Genomic DNA, 21,526 nt, shown 5'->3' with positions numbered 1-21,526 from the left:
AATTGTTCTCGTTATGTAAAAAGAAACATAAGAATGAGCTTGTTTTCAAGGCTTCCGGTGTTCGTCAAAGAAATTCCCGCTCACCCAAGGAAAAGCAGCAATAAAAGCCAAAGCTTTCGACCCTTGAAAAACAAAGAGCTCTGCAACGTCGTTTAAAAATGATGAAAGGCGACCCATTTTTGCTTTTCAAAAGCGGAAATATCTGACTTATAGGTAAAGTTCCTACAACGTTTCATGCAACATTTTCACAGAACTCCTTACTATAAATATACTTTTATACAATGTTACATTAGAGCCCTAGTATGCAGTATAAAAAATAAATTATGTGAAGTGTCTGATGTAAACAATCAAGTAATTACTTCTCCCTTCCCCTGCATGATAAATATGGGGTTGTGATTTTCCTTAAATAACATTATTATCCATATATTTTCCCTTCTCAAAATGCACCTTTTCGATCAATTTTAATAAATTTTAAATGAAAACTGTTAAAAAGTTTCTTCAAGGATCCTATTATTGCATACACGGGGTACCTCGCGGGTACCTCCTTTTACTAAATCCTTCTAAAATAAAACTTATGGCCTTTTAGTTTGCGTTTTGACAGTGATAGGATCAGACGTCGTTGTTGTTTATTTTTGCAAAATGAATTTCTTCAAATCCGATTTTGATAATTTCTTTCGGCTTATTTGTTTCTCCGTTGTAATGAAAACTCTGAGACCCCTCGATGGAAATTTCAAATTGCCTCTTTTGCTTATTTTCCTAACAATTTACATTCTAATTAATATTACCTTCTCCATAAATTTCAACGTTAAATTCCTTCTAAGTGACGAAGTTTCGGCAGTATCAAAAGTTTTTTCCATAACAATCCTTCAGGGGTACATGCAGCTTCTTATTAAAAATGTCGGTGGTACAATGAGACACGATCAATTTAAAAGTCTAACTGAATGGATTTATGATTTGCACAATAAAATGGAAGTTAATGAATTAATCAGGAGAATAGTTGAGGAAGAACTTGCAAAAACCGTCAAATATTGTCTAATATTCATCAAGTTTGTTACTCTATTTTAATTTTTATTGAAAAGTTCTGGAAGAATCATCAATTTGAATTTTCTTTCTAACTTTTCCAGATCATATTTATCAGTTTTAACAATGACTGGCTTTGTTGGTACAACTACCTTTATTCTAAAGAATTCCATCATCGTTGATATCCCGAATGTTGATGCAGAAACCTACAATGCTGTCTACCACTCAATTCAAACCTCAACCATCTATTTAGTACTCTACTGGTCGGCATTTTCGGATGCATCAATAATCTTCATTGGGCTCTATATTGTGTCATTCGGAACAATTACAAACAGGATGATTAGAAGCTTGAATGATCCGGAAAATTGGGTAAAATGTCCGGATCTTCTGGTTCAAACAATGCTCAAACACAATGAATTCATCCGAATGCTCAAAGTTTTCAATGAAGCCGTAAAGTTCGTGTCTTTCGCACAAATTGTGGTCAGTACTCTCCTTATTCTTACGCTCTTCTACACTGTTCGTGCTCATCCGGAGATCTTCATGACCTACACCACAATTGTGAGTATTTTAGTGCAGCTGCTACTTCTCTGCATTTTCGGTGAGATGATTGGATCCCAAACTGAGGAGATTTTTAAGAATCTCTGTCAAACAAATTGGTACGATTGGGGACCAAAGGAGAAGAAAATTGTCCTGACGATGCTGATTATTTCGAAGAAATCTTTTGGCCTAAAGGCAGCTGGGATGTATAACGTTGTTCTTGTTTCCTTCGTTCAGGTAAATTATATTTTTAATTTATCAGGTTCTAAACATTATAGATTTCTAAGAAAAAAATTAATTAGGAAAAAAGAAGTTTTATCCAGAAAAACTTTTTTCCTAAAAAAAATATTCTTCGTAAAAAATAAAATTAAGACTTAAAAAAAAAGAAAGATTTTTTTTTGATTTCATTATTTTCTTTCCATTAAAAAAAAATATTTTTTATTCTTACAGATTGTGAAACTTGCTGCATCTTATTCTGCAATTATATTAACAATGACAACATAAATAACAAAGAAAATATCACAGCTTCTAAAATACTTGTTAAATTAAATAAAAAAAATCGTTTAAAGACAGTTTTAGCTGTGATTCTTTTTTTTAAATAAATATCTCTTTGTCTTATCCGAAAAAAAAATGTTTTCTCATTATCAAACCTACATACATACATATGTAAATAGTTGCTTATTATTATTATTTATTCCATAGATAATTAGGCACAAATAATTGCTTAAATATCATTGAAATTCCTTTATAAATTTATCGTTTTTCATAACGATTTTTATGCTGTATTATTATTTAAATTTTATTATCCAGGGTGGTTGGCATTTTGGATAAAAAAGTTGTGTCTTAGATACATTTTTAGGGCGAAATCGCAGATAGAAATTATTTAAACCAGGCAATCCGTTGGTAACAGAATACATAGAAAAAAAAAAAACAAGTCAATAAATTCTTTATTTTTATTCATGCAATTTTTAAATCTCTATTAAAATTTTAACAAGATTTTTCTTCATTAAGGGAATGTTTGTCTCTTAGAAACCTCCAAAACGTGAAGAACCGAAACATTCTTATTCTGGTAAGAACCTTAACCAATTTGGGTAAGCGTTAGTTGGTCGAAGCTTTAGCTTCAGACAAGGCACTCAAGTCCTCATACCAGTGATAAGGTAAAGAACCGGGAGTGAGAAAGCGGAACCAGACTCAAACCAAGAATCAAGAGAAGAATTTGTTTAAATCAATTTTTAATTGTTTTGAGAAACCTTTGGTGCCAGAGGCACAACAACAGCATGTTGTAGAGCTCAGTTCCTCGCCGGAAATGGAAAAAGGTAATCTTTTGTCATCGTACTCTGCAGAAGGTGATTTTCCGCAAAATGAAACATGCTTTCAACGAGGAAAAACCTGGGTATACCCTGAACGTCGTGACCTGAGTTATCACTGCATGATGATTCGTCATCATTCTTCTTGTGCTTCTTCCAATGTCGTTCGAAATTGAAGACACTGATGCATTTCTTCCTTCTGTTGTCTTGAGATAGTGTAATCGCCAATTTGCTCATTGGGCATGGTCATTATCGCATAATATGAAGACCCCATGCGATTTACTTCAATTTTTTTTACTTTTTGGCAATCAAAATCTTCTTTAAAGATGTTGTTCAAAAGCGGTGTGCAGCTTATCTTTAATAACATCAGGTTCATTCGGTCTTGTACGCTCTGGATTGGATTCACCTGGAGAAACGTGGTCATCCGAAACTTTTCCTAAAGAAAAGATTTTTTTTTAATATAAAGAAAACATAAATGGTCGATTCTGATAAAAATTATTTCTTTTTTTTTTTCTAACAACTTAAAAGTTTGCTGTGAGTATTTGACCGATGGAGTTTTAGCTGTGTTTCTTTCAGATACAGCTTTTGTGTACCGAGCAAAATCGAAAGTCGTCAGATCGGGCTCAAACTTGGTATGAGCACGAATTAGGGTCCCCACATTCCAAAAAACCAATGCGCCAAAAACTTTTTTTCCGGCCGGCCGTAGTATAACACTAAATTGCAAGAGAACGGTGATAGATAGAGACTTGCGGTAAACGGCAAAGTTTAAATATCGACTGGAAGACATCCGATTATGATGTCAAATTTTACCCCTCCGTCCGCCATTTTGAATAACCTCAAAATATTTTTTTGCCTATATCTCAGCCCCTGTAATAGCTAAAAATCTAAAATTTTTAAATGTTGTAGGGGCCATCAATACCTTTCCAACGATATCTCATTTTCGAAAATCGGTCAAGCCGTTTAGTCAATATGGCCGCCACAATTTTTCATCGAAAATCGACCATAACTCGAAAACAGATTTACTGATTTTGATCAACTCGGTCCCAAATGAAAGCTTTCAACAAACCCTACAACTCTCTAGAACATCCCAACTTTCAAAGGTGTCCGCTAGAGGGCCAAAAATCAAAAACAAAATTTTCAATGAGTTATCGATGAATATCTCGAAAACGCTCATTATCGGTTTGCTTCATTTTTTTGATATATTATAGCCTACTATAACAACTATTTATTTAAAAAAAATAAAAAATAAATTATGTCGCCATTTTGAAAATATTGAGTTTCAACTTTGACATGTTATATCTCGGGTTCTACAAGTCCGATTTTGATCAACTCAAGCGCAAATGAAAGGTTTCGTGAAACCTTACAAATGTCTAGAACATTGCAATTTCGAGAAATGACCGCGAGATGCGCTAAAGTCAAAATCAAAATTTTCGAAAATTTTGAACTCAAATATTTCGAAAACTGTACGATAAATTTACTTCACATTTTGATATGTTATACAGTCGTGCTCTCGTGGTAGGACCGTCGTCAAAATGACTTCTCCGCGGTAAAACGGCTTCAGAATGAGGAATTTTGCCTTCGCAGTGGGACAATTAGTATCCTACCTTTCCAATAGTACTAATTGACCCACTGCGAAGGCAAAATACTTCATTCTGAAGCCGTTTTACCGCGGAGAAGTCATTTTGACGACGGTCCTACCACGAGAGCACGACTGTAGTTGAGGTTAAGACCTTTCCAACTATAGCTGAAACTCGAAAATCTATGAAGCCGTTCCCGAGATATGGCGTTTTAAACATTTCTTGGGGGATAACTTTTTAACTTTTTCGGACTTTGCGCGTATTTAATTGAATTTGCGTATTAGTTTGCTCTCACAAAATTGGTACACTGAAAGAAACACAGCTCTCGTAAGCTTGGTCAGTTTACCAGTACATTTAAATCATGCTGTTGTCGTTCTATCACAGTCCAGGTATTTAGATAGTCCTATACAATGTATTATTATAATGCGAATAATGCTACTTTGTCACTCTTTTTTGCAATTCTGCCACTCATTGTGCCACTTTTGCCACTCTTGCTACTCGCAGTGTAGTCAAATCATAACTAAGTCAACTAAGTTAAGAATAAATATAAAGGCAAAAGAATGAAGCTGAAGTCCAGATAAAAAATCCCTAAGCAGCAAAACAAAAGAAGAGAAGAAAGTTCAAAACTCACATTTTTTTACCACTAAAATTTTATTCTTGTTCAATAATATTTTCTCCAATAATTCTCTTTCTCATTTCTCCAACCTACATTTTCATTTTCATCATGCGCTAATATCGCTTCAAAACTTCCTCAATTTCATCGTCTTTCATAAGAGTAAATACTTTTCATCATAGAATGTATGTATATGTATAAAGTTAATTGAAATGTTTTTCTTTTTTCACTCTTCTTCACCTACCAGGAGAAACTTTTATTTTCCTAATTAAAAAAAATAAACCTTATTTGGAGAAAGAATATTTAAAAAAAATAAGATAAAAAAAGACAAGAATTTTTCTTTTTTTGTAAAATAGTTTCCTTTCATCATAAGATCTAAGTGGAAATTTTATCTGCTATATTTTACAAAATATGCAAAAGAAATATAATATTTATAAGTGAGATAAAATACAACTAAAAAAAAATGGATAACATCTTAAAAAAATTATTTATAATTTTGCATAAAATATCCTCCTATTTTTTTCATTTTTCTTAACTCTTTTTTTTTATTAAACATTTTTTTTATAATAGCAATTGAGTAGAAATGTTTTTATTTATTTTTTGAGAAAAAAGGAAAAGTTTTGTAAAGTAAATTTTCATTATAAAATACGTGGTCTTTATTCATTTTTTTTTTAATACAAAGCATCAATTTTCTTTTGGTCCAATCGATTCACTAGTAGTTTTTTTTTAATATATAGCAAACGTGTGTAGTTTTTTTTCACATCCTAAACATCTTGTCCTAAATATATATTTATATCAGTTTAATATTTTCTACAATTTTTTTTGTTTTCCTTTCAAAACAACTTCGCAAAAGTTCCCACCCCCTCTTAAAATCTCCTAAAAAGTCACTAAATTTCCTCTCAAATTGATCCACTTTTCCCTCCTAAGCAATATAGTAAGATTTCTTCATTCATTTTTCAATAAAAACTTTCGTCATAATCTCATCATTAAATGACAAAAAAATAATCTATATTTTAGCAAAAGAAAAAATATATTTTTCATGCTTTGAAAAATTCAACGGAATCAACTCTGAAAACATCAAAATCAAAAATCCAATAATTTGCTGTTTTTTTACATTACAAAGACACTCTTTTTTTTCTAAGTTGGAATTACACGTTATATATATTTTATGTATATATAATAGGAGCTCTATAATTGCCTAATAAGAGTTTTTCTTTAATATTTATGTATATAGTTTACCCTCTCATTGTTTCAATCTCTAAATCATCTCATGAATTTTCTTTTTTTTTTTTTTCATTAAAACTTTAGTAAATGTTTTTATATAATATTTATAGAAAAAATAAACATTAATTATTTTTTATTACTTTCAATGTTCCTCATTTCAATTTCCACCCAAGTTATACCTTTTTTTTACTTATTTTTGTTGTTCAATCTCTTATTGTTTAGTGAACAGCATCAATATCCCTCTGAGCCCGTGAAATCTTCAATTTATCCTTTGGCGTCTGATTCTCCCCAGATTCAAGAGCAAACATCTTCATTTTCTCCTTGAAGGAAAGCTTCTCTGGCACTGTATCGTTGCTCTTTTGATTCTTCTGCTGTTGCTCAGCCAGGCGTCTTGTCCGTGGATCCCTTTATTTTTTAATTTTTCATTAATTTTCATTGATTTATTTCATGAAAAATGAAAATTTTAATTTAAATAATTTGCAAGAAGGCAGGGACGTAATTAGGGAGTATTTTTGGGTGTCTAAACACCCCATAAAACTCCTGACAGTTAATTAAAAGAAATTTTTAAACGAAATTAAGAATGTCAAGAACGTTAAAATAAACGCTAGAACTAATATCAAATGATAAAATTAACTGCAAAAACACATGAAAAATGTAGATCGTCTAAAACGAAATTATCGGTAGATAAATATAAAGTTTTATCTGCATTTTGTCGACAAATGAATTACTGATTTATCGACATAATTAACTTATATTTTTGTCTGCAGATAAAACTATATTTTAAACAGCAAATAAATATGTAACTGATTCGTCTAAAGAATAATTACAGGTTTTCAGATAATCCACTGATTTGCCCGCAGGTTAACTACTCCGTAGATAATCAGCAAATAATTATCTGATATGTCGTAGATGAACTATTTTAGCTGTGATTCTTTTTTTATTCACAGCGTTAAGAAAGTTTAAGCACGTAATCTAAATTTCAAAAACCTTAATACTTTTTAAAATAGGGGAGACGGGTGTAAAAAAAGTCATTTTGCATAAAACCTCATCTGCAGGATTCCCAGAGGTCAAGAAAATTTCCTCGATAGGTCATTTTTATAGGAAATTTCCTGCCCTACAACTTTGTCTCAGACCACTTTTCTCTATCTCCACGGGAAATATGAGTTTTCGAGCTTTTCCTGAAACCTTTCGCTTGTGGGGTAAATATAGTCACCAGTGGGGTAAATAAAGTCGGTCGAATTTTCCGACATTTCCAAGGATTTTCCACCTGAGAGATTGATAGTAGTTGATAGCAAAACTTCTCACCTTTTCATCCGCAACAAGGAATTTCACTTTTATACCCAATTAAAACAGAGAATTTTGCGATTTTCTCAATATTGGGGCAAAATGGTGAATTTGATGTTTTCTTTAAAATAACTTTTAAAATTTTTTAATAAAATATTTTTCCTCAATCAGTATAACTATTACATACAATTTAGGATGTTTGATCACTCACTATTACCAATTTTTATAAACTAAAAAAATAAAAGAGGCAATTTCTCAAATTTAACTTTATTTTTTTTTGTATCTTTTTAATAAAAAAAAAGTTTTAATTGGTACACAAATCTTTCATTCTCAATAGATATTATAATGCCTTGCTAAAATAATTTCATTAAATTAAGATTAGCGAATAAAAAACGCAATTAACCGTTTTACCCAAGGATTTTTGGAACAGGCACATGTGTAAGGGTTTGAAAAATGGCCTGAAAAAGCATTTTCACGTTGAGATAGAGAAAAATCGTCTTAGACAAAGTTGTAGCCCGGAAAATTTCCTATAAAATAGTTGTAATGGGAAATCTCAAATATTTCCACAAAATTCAGGAAAAAATTATCTTTCAAAAATTCATCATTTTACCCCAGGTTTCCCCACTGATCGAATAACCTCCAAATTACAGTCAAATATTGTAGATTGGTAAGGCTTTCCACCCTAATTTTTTCCGAATTTTCCGAATTATAACTTAGGAGAGATTGGCATTTGAAAATTCCAAAATGACTCTTTTTACCCCGGTCTCCCTTCCTTTTAGCGTTCTTTATGATATTTAAAAAAATATATATATTTCTAAAATCACCCCCTTGAATATAATTCTGACTACACCCCTGAAAAATCTTTGCACTAAAATTTTAATAAATAAAAAACCCAAAAGAATGATTTTAAAAAAACTCACCGATAAACTTCCTGAGCACCAATAACGCCCGGAGTTTGCTGGATGGGCGAATTCCAAGACTCATTCTCCGGAGTTGTTGGTGTTTGGAGGAGAGCCGTTGTGTCTTGGATGAATTTCTGGCAGAGAGAAGAGAGAGAAATGAGAGAGAGAGATTAAATTTGAATTCAACAATCCGTTAAACGATTTTTTCATGCTAAAATACTCACATTGGGATCCTCCCGGATAATCTCCAGATCCGCCTGTTCTGGCATCAGGGATGCAGCACCTGCCACCACATTGTTCTCCTCATCGTGGAAGGACACCCTCTTGTTGTCGCGAACATTAATTGCCGACATGGGGCTAATTGTGGCATTTGGTGGGGTAAAGTTGTTATTTGTGGCCAAATGCGCGGGAATTGTGGGCTTCTTGACGAGATCAAGATGCGCTGGTGGCTTCTGCGGGAGATTTTGGCTATTCCGCAATTTTTGCTGCTGCTGCGACATCACAATGTACGAACTATTCCTCTCCGGAGGCGGTGGTGGGCCCCCATTGGGTGTCAGCTCAAAAGTCTCCCTCATTGTTGTCTCCGCCGCATCCCCGGGGCTGTGAAGTTGCTCAAATCCTGATCCACTGGGTGACACATCGGCAACATGGAGATGCGACATCTCCTTCGAGAGTAGCAAGGCCGTGGAATTCTCATGAATTTGCTGCTGATCAGCAAAACTTGCGGACTTTGCTTGCTTTGACGGGGAATTCGGGACACTTCCACCGCTCATTAGACGTCCTTCATTCCCCCCAACATTCATCCCATCCACCCGTGTTGCACTGTTGTGCTTCAGGATACTCTTGGGCTGCATTACGGCTGTCTCTGTGGGCGCATGACCATCCCCAATGGCATTCGTCTTCCCCCCAGCAACATTCGCCCCTTCGGGCTCTTCTTCGTGCTCCTCAATCTCCTGGGCACGTCGCTCAAAATCCCTCTCAAGCACCAATGTCTTCAGTTGCTCCTCCTGCTGCGGCGTTCGGTGCGCTTGCCCCGAAAGATCATTAATCTGCTGATCTCGCCACTGTCGCATATGCTCCCGGCGCATCTCTTGCTCCTTCTCACGCTCTTCTCGCTCCCAGGGATTCGTCCCCGGAAATCCTCCCCCACCCCCACCAGCACCCTTGTTGCCAGCTTGCCCAGCAACAGGGTAGTACGCAACCTTTGGGGGTTCAGCATTACTCGCCACGTACTGCGGTTGCTGCTTGTAGAGCGGATGAGTCGATGTGGGTGGCAGGGGTGGGGATAATTGCTCATCAGCCGGAGGAAGGGGTCGATGGTGCTGAAAAGGAAGCAACAATGGTCACTTTGTAAATATTTTCTACATTTTCACACACAAAGAGACAATATTTGCCACCATATCGAATTCGCGCGTGTGCCATTCAACACTACTTTAAGGGTTTTGCAAGAGGAAAAAAAAGTCCTTCTAAGAGAAGCTGGAGGGACTTTAAAAATTTACCAATTACCAAATTTTTTATAACTAAATTAATCTGAATAGGAAGAATTAAAGATTTTTCTCTCAAATTGACGATATTTTGTAACCATATAAAAAGAGCTAAAAAATGCAATAGTGACGTCATTAATTACAGTAAAGTATCTAGAAACAAATAAGATTTTTTTTTGATAATTTTGAATTATAGTTTATAGTCAAGTTTATAGTCTAAATTTTTTTTTATTTTAAGAGAAAGAAAATGAATTAAAAGAGTTTGACATTTCTTTCCAAACATTTGACATTTATCTTATAATTTTTAACGTTTGATGATTATTTTTTAAACGCATAACGATATTTTTTAAACTTTGATATTATACCCAGTAAAGAAATTTTGCCAAAAATTGAGGAATTATTGAGCTCAATATTGAGTCAATGTAGATCCACACAGTGGATCAACTATTGATCAATCAAACTGATAGATAATGGATCGTATTCTTTTTTTTTATTACGGGTTCCATCCGTTTAGATGATTTCCCCGGATCGTATTCTGCGACCAAGAAATCGTTGAAATCATTGAAATTTCAGTACAAATTCATGAAATTTGAATAATTGGTTAATAATTAGGCAATTAATGATCAATTATTGAGTTAAAATTGACTCAATGTTGATATAGTATCAATATTGAATCAATGTAAGTCCTCATAAAGGATCAATTATTGATCAATCAAATTAATAGACAATAATTGGTCAATAATTAATCAATTGATGATCAGTTACTGATTGAGTTAAAATTGACTTAATATTGATTCAATGTAGGTCCATATGGTGGATCAATTATTGATCAATCAGACTGACAATGAATGTATGAATGAATAGACAATGAATCGTATTCTGCGGCCAAAAAATCGTTGAAATCATTTAAATTTCAGTACAAATTCATGAAATTTCATTGATTTCTCAGTCGCAAAATGGGACTCAATAATTGGTCAACAGTTGAGCAATTTATGATCAATCCTTGATTGAATTAAAATTGACTCAAAATTGAATCAATGTAGAAACTAAGATTGATCAATTTTTAGACAATAATTGATCAATCTGATTGATTCAATGATGATTGAGCATTTGTTGGCTCAATCATTTGTTTACTGGGTAATTGAATTAGCAAAGGGTTAATAAGTGTGTATTTCTGAACACTCACCTGAGGTTTGGGGGCTGTTGGTGGTAGTTGCTTTAGAGGGCTCATTTGCTGCTGTGGCGGCGGATACTGCTGCTGGTTGTACATACCGCCACCGGGTGCTCCTGTTGGTGACATCATTGGTGGCTTTCCGGGTGGAGTTCCCATCATTGGACTACCCTGCTGAATCGGCGCAAGAGGGGAATTGCTCATGTCCAGCATCCCCATGGGTGCCATCATGTCACGTTGATTCCGACGTCGCAGCATCTCACCCATTTCGCTCATCTTGGCCTGCATACGCATCTGAGATGCTTGATCAGGTGCTGCATAGGGGTGCTGATGCCCCGTTGGTGGCTTAGCTGCAATCACTGGCTGTTGCTGTTGCTGCTGCTGCTGACTCGGATACGTGGGATAGTTAATCATGTTGACATTCTGCATACTCTGACTGGCTGAGATGTTACTGGCATAGCCACTTGAGTGCGCAATGTTGGGCATTGAGGGTGCGAGCATTTGATTCATTCGCAAACTCTGCTGTCCCTGCGAATCACGCAGGAAGGTATTCTTGGTGCGATTTCCCAGCTGTTGTTGCTGCTGCTGCTGCTGCTGAGGAAGCATCGAATAGGACATGGAATTGGTCTGATTTGAAGGCAAAGTGTTGCTATTCATGGTATTGCTGTTGAAGTACGCAGAGGCTGGACGGTTGAGGTGTGGCTGTTGATTGGTGGCATTGCTGCCTGTTGCTGGTGCCATCATTTGCTGCGTCGTGGCTGAGGATGTGGCTGGCTGGAGGAGTGGCATCGGTGGACGATCACCCAAATTCGGCTGGCTAATATTCTGCCCGCGATAAATGCTCAAGTTCTGATAGAAACCCTGATCATTTATCTGTCCCGCAGCTAAATTGTGAATACTTCGTGATTTATTTCCAGCCATTCCTGCAACACCCGTAACAACACACAAATGTTTATCCTTTCAGCAGTAACATCATCACTCTTCACTTGCTGAGCGAAGAATGAATTATTTTTTAAAGGAACCCCCAGAAAAAAAATCTAAAGCAAATCGATTTTTGAATTGGTGCCAATTTCAACTGCAGAACATGCGACACATTGTTACTGCACTACCCCCCCACCCCATTTCCGCCCCTTTTTTCGCGAGGGGGGGGGGCACAAGCAGAAGAAGAAGAACTTTATTCATTTATTCACAAAGTGGAGAGTAAAACTACTACATGGCAAAAAACAAGGAGTTGTGACGGAAAATTTAATTCTTCACATCAACTCTCGCTTCTTCCTCATGGGAGCTCGCGCGAGATATGAAATCCTCCCCCACCCCCCCCACATTTCCACATGAATTAAATTGAATCTAGAATTAAACGAAAACGTTGCACTAACCGTATTTATTTAGGAACGTGAAATATTCTCTTATGTGTTTGATAGTTTTCTAAATAAAAAAAAATTATTAACTGAATTTGAAATTTAATTTAAAGTTTATTTGCATTAACCCTTTCGCGTTCTTTGGGTCATTACGTTGATCCAAATGTGAAACATTCCATTTTGTAATGAATTTTTTAACACTTGGAGGATCGAGGTTTCTAACCTCAAAAGTTTGACCTTAATTTTCTATTAACACTCGGAGGACTTTACTGGTAATTGCTACCAATTAGAACCTAAAAATCGTCACAGAATAAAATCTATTGGACCTATTTTGATGAAATTAGCATCTATGTGTAGGGAATTTTAATTACTTTAAGATAGCAGAAAGAAAATCTCGAGAAAAGTCTTTTCTTTGGATGATAATTGAGGTCAAAGTCAGAATCCAACGCGGAGGATCAAATTGGTAATAACTACCAGTCAAAATCTCATATATTTTAGCCATTGTTTTGAGGTTATGTTTCCCCATATTTCCCAAATAAAGTACTCTTGTTCACTTTTCCTCAGTCAAAAATAATTAATGTAGACTAATTTTATTGCCGGAAGTGACTAAAAAGTTACTTTAAGAATCAAAGTTTGTGATGATTTAGGCGCAATAATAAATTATGTAAAATTGTAGCTAAAAAAGTCGTTTGAATTGGCAATTTTGCATCGATTCTACGCATTTTTTTCAGTGACGATTTTCTCAATTAAATATTTAGTAATTAAGTATAGAAATGCTTGAAGAAGATTGAGAATTAGTGAAACTTTCGATCCTCGTTCAATAAACTGATTAATAATTAATTATTGAACATATTTTATCAGCTGGTAGTTATTACCAATTTGATCCTCCGCGTTGTGCCAAATGTTGGGTCCTCCAAGTGTTAAAAGAAAATATTTTTCCAATTTTTCTTTTGACGATCTTGAGTAATGGAACTTCCCTACACACAGATGTAGAAATTTCCAAGATATTTTTAAGAGATTTCATTCTTAGACGATTTTAAAGAAATGACCAATTGGCCACTTTGGCCAGCAAAATCTTTCAGGGTTAATTTTTCTTTGCTTTCCCATATTTTTTTTCAAAAAAGGAAAAATGTTTCAATGCTTTGAAAAAGAACATTTTGAACAATTTATCAATCCAAAAAAATTAATTTCAGCATTTTTTCAATCTTAAAAAAAATATACAAAAAATATAGAAAATAAAATAAAATAATAAACTCACCAATATTACCAACATGATGAAGCGCCGGAACGGATTTGCTGTTCAGGAGTTGCTGACCAGCGGGTGATGGAAGGGGTGGTTTAGTGGTTTCTGCTCCAACACGGGATACATCTCTTTCGGACATTCTTCGCGTGCCTTTCATTCCCAAAAGAATTTTTCAAGAAATAAAACATTTTTCATTAAAAAATTAATAAAAAAAATTAATTGCAAACTATTCTAATAACAACAACAATAATGAAAGGAATAAAACACAGATGAAACATAAATTGAAAATTAATTTACTTTATTAAAATAAATTATAACAACAACATTGAAATGATAGAAATATCAAATATAAATATAGGTTGATTCTGATGGCAATATTTTCTATTTCTTCTGTTCTTTTAAAACATTTTGACTAACTTTTAATAAAAATTGTCGTTTCTTTTAGGTTAGAAATATGATTTATTTAACGTTAATAAAATCAAAGAATACGTTTTGAGTGAAAGTGTTCCGATAAAAACATGTTTCAATCTCAAAAAATGTAAAATATCGCAGTTTTCGTTTAACCCTTTCGCGTCTACGTGAAACATAAAAACATTGAAACATGCGCTCTTTTATCCCGAAATTTATTCTATAAACAAATTTAAAGGTCATTTTTTAAGCAAAACGTCTTCTTCGACTCCTTCTGCGTGAATTTCATATACTTCTTACTAGGAAAAACAATTTTATTTATAATAAAACTTCGAAAGAATCACAGATAATTGGAAAAATAAAATGTTTCATGTTTGGGTCAACGTATGACACAAAAAACGCTAAAGGGTTAAATCTGACATATTTCTTGTTTCACTGAACGTCAAAAAAAATGCAAATATTCAAAATTTGTAAGAAAAGAAAATATTTTAAACAGAATCAACCCCAAAGAGACTGGAAAGAAAAACATTTTTTTTTAAGTAATAAATAAAGAGAAACAGAGACAATCATGCAATTTTTTTTTGAAAGAATTGATTTTGTGCATGAAACAACGAAAAGGTGAGGTTAGGACAAAATGTTTCACATTACAGCATCAGCAGGGAAGCCATAGTGGGTCATCTTGAATAAAATCTGGGAATATTGTGCCTCCCATCGACCCCATAGGCACCATTTGCATGCTTTTGTGCCTTGCTCGCCTGCCGATTCTTAATCTGTCGCAGAGTCATGAAGGTTGGTGGCTGCGGTGCCCCCGGCAAGTCTGGGCAACTCTGAATACGAATCGGTCGACCCGTCATGCCCTTCCCAATGCTACCACCGGTGCAACATGCAGTTGGGCGTTTCTTCATCACAATGTAGGCATCGGGGAATTTCTTGTGGGTACGCGAGGGACACTGACCCGGGTGATAGGTGGCAATGTTGGGGACACTCTTAAAGCGATTGGGAGGTGGAACATTGTCAATACGATTGAATATCTCATCCATATGGGGGCACTTGCCGTACTCCTCAGCCATGAGATTAATCACCGATGCTGAGCACTTGTCAACACGACAGTGGAGGGTGCACGTGTACTTGGGCGGGGGTGTTTGTGTGCCAAACTTACTCCATTCCCTTAGCTGTAGCATAACATCCACGCGTTCAGCTTCACTCAGTTTCCCCTTCTTGGGGGTTGATGTTGTTGTGGATGATTGGGTGATGGTGTCGATATGTTGCAAATTGGGATGGGATTGACTTAGACGATGACGTGAGTGGTTATTGCTTTTTGTCGGGCTATACCCGGTGGTATCGTGGAGAAAATCAAAATATTTCGTAAGAGCGCGCACTTTTCCATTCCCCAGGATCACATCATCGTGATATGGTGCCGTTGTGGACCACACAACACGATGACCAACATTCTTTCGCTCAATTACACGATCGTAGTCAATGCCAGGTGGTGGTGAGTGTCGCATAAAACGCAATCGTAGCCGATTTATTGCAGCCTCCGTCGTTGCTGCTGCCGCCACACTTTGTCGGCTTGGATCATCACCACCACCGGGTGATTGGCTCGTTGTCGTTGAATCCGAATGAATGCCAGATAGATCCAGGGTCATGTCACTGAGATCAATATGTGGTCCCGATGTGTTAGATGGTGTCGGCACTGCTGCCAGCTGATCCCCATCCTTATCAAAATAAATACTAAAATTATCTTCTCTCCCACCAACATCATCACCATTTGCAATATCACCCGTTGTTGATGTTGATGGTGCCGCTGTAAAGCCATGTTGATCACAGTTTTGCCACTTTTTCAGTTTGCAAAACTTCAAAATTGACTCCTTGGTCCCTGAACACTTCTTCTTCATCCGCTTCCCAACGCTCATTGGCTCCTCTTGCTCTCGCTCCACAACCATTGGAACAACATCCGCACTGTAACCACCAATTGGTGGTGATACTTGAACCTTCTCCCCATTATTCCTCAAATAATCACATGTACTCGATTTACGGACATTCACACACACATTATTGCCATCAGTGGTCATTGCGTTATTGCTTGTAGCACCTGATGCCACCAAGAGTGGTAGAGTCTCCTCATCGTCGTTAATAATGTCAAAACTAACCGTTTTGCGACAACTCGCACCACTATCCCGGCGATTCTTGACAATGATACCCGGACTCTTGGAAACAGCCCCCATTTGACGAACATCAGGTTGTGAACTACTGGACGGTGGGAGGTAGGCTGCATGGACGGATGGGGGAGTATTGTCGTCATCAATAAAGGGTATATCATCACTATCAACACACGATGCCAAACTATCCTCATTTAGTGGCTGATTTTGCACTGATTCCGCCGAACGATTGTCCGAATTCCCCGAAAGGCTATCATTGTCATTCCTCACCACATCATCACTGTACTCCTCCACATAGATCATCGGTGGTGCCTCAAAATCCCGATTTAGGGAACTATTGCTAGCTATTGGTCTTGTATCACGGTACCGTGGATCAATGTGAATTTTCTGCTGAAAATTCGGATTTAGCAGTAAATCCTCATGCGACGACGACGAACTCCTCCGTCGCCCATACGGATCATAGTGATCCCCATAGCGATCCCCGTAGCGTAGGGAATACGATGGGGATCCACAGCGTTCCTGCTGCATCACAGGCATACATTCCGTATTAAATAAATACCTATTGAGGCTCTCCTCGGAGCCGCCTGAATCATAATGCTCGTAGTAACTTCTATTCGTTGCAAAGAAGTGCAATTGCTGCTGATGCAATTGTTGCATACGCAAACGTTGCTGGGATATTTCTGCTTCTTTACGCGATTTTTTTTCGCACGAAGAATTTATTAATTTCACAACATTTATTTTTTTTTTACGACGGAAAGGAACAAACCCAGCAGCATGAGGATGAGGCAGAGAATTAGTAAAAAGCTCATGTTACTTTGGCACTCGATTGATATTTTATTTATGTCTTTTGTGAACGCTGATTTATCTAATGTGGACTACAAAGTTTATAAAATAGGTTTTCTTCAAACAAAACTATTTTTATATAAATTGCAGAGGCGTAAATTAAAATCTCTGAGATAGGGCATGTTTTAACAAGGAATGTTTATCCGAATAAAAACATTAAAATTATTCAGATGATTCGCCAAAGAAATCAAAATATTCAGCAGACGAATATTTCTTTATTTTTAGTCTTAAATTGGTAGAGACTGAGGAGTAAAAGCCTAAAAAGTACTAAATTCTAGTCGAAGAAGTAAAATTAAATTTAGTATTTTATAGACTTAAATTTAGTACTTTTTTCCCACTGTATTCCTTGTATTCATTATACTTTTTTTAGGTAGAATTTACTATGTTTTTGGATAAAATTTAGTACTTTTAATTATTGAATTTAGTACTTTTTTGACTTGAATTTAGTATTTTTTTTTAATTCAATTTTAAGAAGTAAATTCAATTATTAAAAGCACTCAATTCGAATCGGAAACATACTAAATTCTAGCCAAAAAATATAGTAAATTCTAACTGAAAACGTTCTAAATTCAATAGGAAAAAGTACTAATTTTAGACTGAAAAAGTACTAAATTTAAGGCGAATAAGTACCTACTCAATTCTAGCTGAAAATAAGAATATTCAGATCTTTGGAAATATTGTGATTATTCACTAATCTACGAATTTATCGCCAAAATAGTCAATATATTCGGCAGATAAACACCCCTTGTGTTTTTAGTACCTAATCATTTATAAATAAATAAATAAAAATTTATAAATAAAATCTATAAATATTATAAAAATAATTTAAGTAATTAAAAAGAATGATTTAACACTTGGAAGACACGAATTTCTAACCTCAAACTTTGAGCTTAATTTTCTATTATAAAGAAAACGTTTTTCCAGATTTTCTTTTGATGAAATTCTAGTATTTGAAGTCGCCTATACATAGATGCAGAATTTATCAAAATAAATTGGATAGATTTTAATCTATGGCGGTTTAAAATAGTCAAATTGGCATCGATTACCAGTTTTGTCCTCCAAGTGTTAAAGAATCAATCTGCTTACTGACTGATGAGATTATTAAAACCGTTTTAAGAGAACCTTTAGGTTGTGCTTTTTTCCTAAGTTTAATATTCGTGTTCAACCGATTCTTATTTTTCCTTTATCTTTTTTTTGTTTATTAACACTTGGAGAATAGAGGTTTCTAACCTCAAAAGTTTGACCTTGATTTTCTATTAAAAGAAAATATTTTTCCAATTTTTCTTTCGACGATCTTGAAGTAATGGAACTTCCCTATACACAGATATAGAAATTATCACGATATTTTTAAGAGATTTTATTCTGTGACGATTTAAAAAAAAGAAGTCTAATTGGTCACTTTAGCCAGCAAAATCCTCCATGGGTTAATTCTAACGTGTGACGTGTGTTTAAAAAGATTGAAAAAAAAGGTTAAACGTTTATTTTGAAGTTCAACGATAGTTCTAGCTGTAGGACAGAGTTTATCTTAAAACGTTTTAAGTTCCTTTCTATCTAGTGTGTGGCGTTCTTTTTTTTTTAGTATAGACATTTATTTAAAACATTTAAGACGAAGATGTAATACATTTATTGAAAATATTTTTTATTTAAAGGATTTTCTAAAAGATTTTTAAAAAAAAAAGCCCAAAAAGCAAAAATTGAGTACAAAAAATCTTTAAAAATTGATTTATTCACATTAGATAAGTATTAGTTCACAAAAGACATTTTTTTTTTATAGTAAAAAAGAATAATTTTAAGTGCCAAAATATTTAAGCTATTCAGTATGAAGGGAGAATCTTCGGAAAAACCACAAATTTCCTCTTAAAATTTCAACCACAAACCACACCCCCAAAGGTGAGAAAGGAAGCTTTTATATTCAATCAAAATAAAAGCAAATTGTATTGAGACAAACTCACCTCTCTGAATCACAGGACTCGGTTGTTGAAGAAGAGTTGCAAGACCGTGATAAATGGCTCCTTGCTTGGCCACCTCCAAAGTGACCACAGGACCAGTTCGAACGAGATAATCAGCAGCCCTGAAAGCCAAAATCCCATTTCCATTAATTACAAAACACTCTGTCTTTATGCTCCATTTTGTGCCATCGCATTTGGTTTGCTTTTGTATCAGAAACACGCAATGTGGGGGGGGGGGTGGCTACCCATTCAGTAAATTATTGCGATTGTAATTCAAGGAAAACCCTGAATCGACCACCCCCTGAAACCACCCTATTCTGCATTAATTAAAAGTTACAATTAAACTGTCAGGCAGTCATCACAATCCGCAACCGTGTAAAAGAGATAAAGAGTTCCAAGAAAATTTGATGTTTACACCCACAAAACAAGGTCCCTCCTCTTCCCAAGCTCCCCCTAATCGCAGAGAAATTTGTAATAATAAAAAGAATAATAAACTATCTTTCATAATTAAGCGACAATTGCATTTAAATAACAATACGACCATGTATATAGCCTTATTAACTGTCTGTGTTGTTTTTATTGAATGAGAAAATTGGTGGTTAGCACGAAAGGGGTTATTTTCATTTAATTTTCCCATTTATCCAAACAAGGATAAAAAATTATTATTTTACTCTATATTTATGTTGATTAACTTTCACAAAAGCATGCATATTATTTGTCGCCCCTCTGCCGCAAGAGCAGCCCTAATGCAATTATACAGGTACTCTCACAAAGTTACCTACAGGTGCAAATCCCTCCGCAGAGGAAAATATGTATCGAGAGTCAATAAATATAGCATTGAATGGAAATTAATCGATGAGAAATAAGTTTGTCTTATTTTAGGACCACATTTTATTGAACTATTTTGAGAACTAAAAGGTAAAGAATATTTATAGTTTATTGAGCATATAAATTATGTTTGTAAATCAAATAATAGTTCATTGAATGATTTATGCTTCCTGTAGATTTAAGTGGTTTTGATTTAAATCTTTACAAGAGCTTCATTTTGGAATTTAACATAAATTATTTTAAAGCAAATTAACCCATTTTTTTACTAAAGTTTCTAAAGATTTATCGGTTAGTGAGAGAATAAATTTCGATGCGATTACCTAAAAAAAAAGGTTCAAAACTTTAATTCCAATTAAAAGGATAAAAAATTTCTAAAGTTTTGAGACTAGTTTAGGACTAGTTTATTAGCATAATTCATTTATAATAAAAAATTTAAATCACTGAAAATATTTTCTAGAATTTCAAAAATAACTGTTTAACCTTTTAAATTTTTAACGTTGACATTCAAGACTTTGATTTGTGTACTAAATATAGATAGCTAAATAATTAAACTTAGGAAATGAATTTTTAAATTTCAACGTGTTGCTAACTTAATTTTTTTTTCAACATTCAATTAGTAAAACATTCAATTTAATTATTTATATCCCGATTTTTTTAAGGTTTTAATCAATATTCATTAAACTATTTTCAATAAATGAATTTGTTAAAGTTCATAAGGATGATTAGTAGTTTACTTAACACTTGGAGGACCCAACATTTGGCACAACGCAGAGGATCAAATTGGTAATAACTACCAGCTGATAAAATATGCTCAATAATTAATTATTAATCAGTTTATTGAACAAGGATCGAAAGTTTCACTAATTCTCAATCTCCTTCAAGCATTCCTACACCTAATTACTAAATATTTAATTGAGAAAATCATCACTGAAAAAAAATGCGTAGAATCGATGCAAAATTGCCAATTCAAACGACTTTTTTAGCTACAATTTTACATAATTTATTATTGCGCCTAAATCATCACAAACTTTGATTCTTAAAGTAACTTTTTAGTCACTTCCGGCAATAAAATTAGTCCATATTAATGATTTTCACCGAGGAAAAGTGAACAAGAGTACTTTATTTGAGAAATATGGGAGAACATAACCTCAAAACAATGGCTAAAATGTATGGGATTTTGACTGGTAGTTATTACCAATTTGATCCTCCGCGTTGGATTCTGACTTTGACCTCAATTATCTTCCAAAGAAAAGACTTTTTCCGAGATTTTCTTTCTGCTATCTTAAAGTAATTAAAATTCCCTACACATAGATGCTAAATTCATCGAAATAGGTCCAATAGATTTTATTCTGTGACTATTTTTAGGTTCAAATTGGTAGCAAGTACCAGTAAAGTCCTCTGAGTGTTAAAATCATTTGTCTCCTATAAATTAATTATTTAATTTAAAATGATTTATTTTAAGAAATTGAAAGAATTTAATTGATAATTAATAAAGAAATTTAGAGAATTTTATATAAACCTTTTAGGTTAAGGGTTAATTATTAATCTTCATACTTTTAAGGTTTCATATTCAATGTAAACTTCAATGCAAATCTCGACCGATTCCCGAGAAACACTTT

At 34.4% G+C, this 21,526-nt stretch overlaps 2 protein-coding genes across 6 annotated transcripts in view; both read right to left on the bottom strand.

Moving 5' to 3' along the window:
- Positions 1-5,073: 5,073 nt before the first annotated feature.
- Positions 5,074-21,526, bottom strand: part of LOC129790643 (afadin) — a 72,191-nt gene continuing 55,738 nt past the window's right edge. For all 5 annotated transcript variants that reach the window (XM_055828244.1, XM_055828245.1, XM_055828246.1 and 2 more), the window contains 6 exons: positions 19,083-19,201; positions 13,736-13,870; positions 11,135-12,042; positions 8,689-9,786; positions 8,483-8,598; positions 5,074-6,683 (listed from right to left, as the gene is read on the bottom strand). In XM_055828244.1, coding sequence (XP_055684219.1) covers positions 6,497-6,683; positions 8,483-8,598; positions 8,689-9,786; positions 11,135-12,042; positions 13,736-13,870; positions 19,083-19,201 — 2,563 coding nt within the window. In that variant the 3' untranslated portion in view covers positions 5,074-6,496. The remainder of the gene's footprint in view (positions 6,684-8,482; positions 8,599-8,688; positions 9,787-11,134; positions 12,043-13,735; positions 13,871-19,082; positions 19,202-21,526) is intronic.
- LOC129790683 (uncharacterized) lies at positions 14,000-18,947 on the bottom strand. The gene has a single exon (XM_055828348.1). The coding sequence runs from the start codon at positions 16,942-16,944 to the stop codon at positions 14,803-14,805; it is 2,142 nt and encodes a 713-aa protein (XP_055684323.1). The 5' UTR covers positions 16,945-18,947; the 3' UTR covers positions 14,000-14,802.

Source organism: Lutzomyia longipalpis, chromosome 2, assembly GCF_024334085.1.
Source record: "Lutzomyia longipalpis isolate SR_M1_2022 chromosome 2, ASM2433408v1".
Classification (NCBI taxonomy): Eukaryota; Metazoa; Arthropoda; class Insecta; order Diptera; family Psychodidae; genus Lutzomyia; species Lutzomyia longipalpis.
The sequence above is the reverse complement of the archived record's forward strand: the minus strand, read 5'-3'. Positions and strand labels throughout refer to the sequence as shown.

Excerpts from the sequence above, each read along its gene's own strand:
- LOC129790683 (XM_055828348.1), bottom strand. The coding sequence starts at position 16,944 with ATGCAACAATTGCATCAGCAGCAATTGCACTTCTTTGCAACGAATAGA.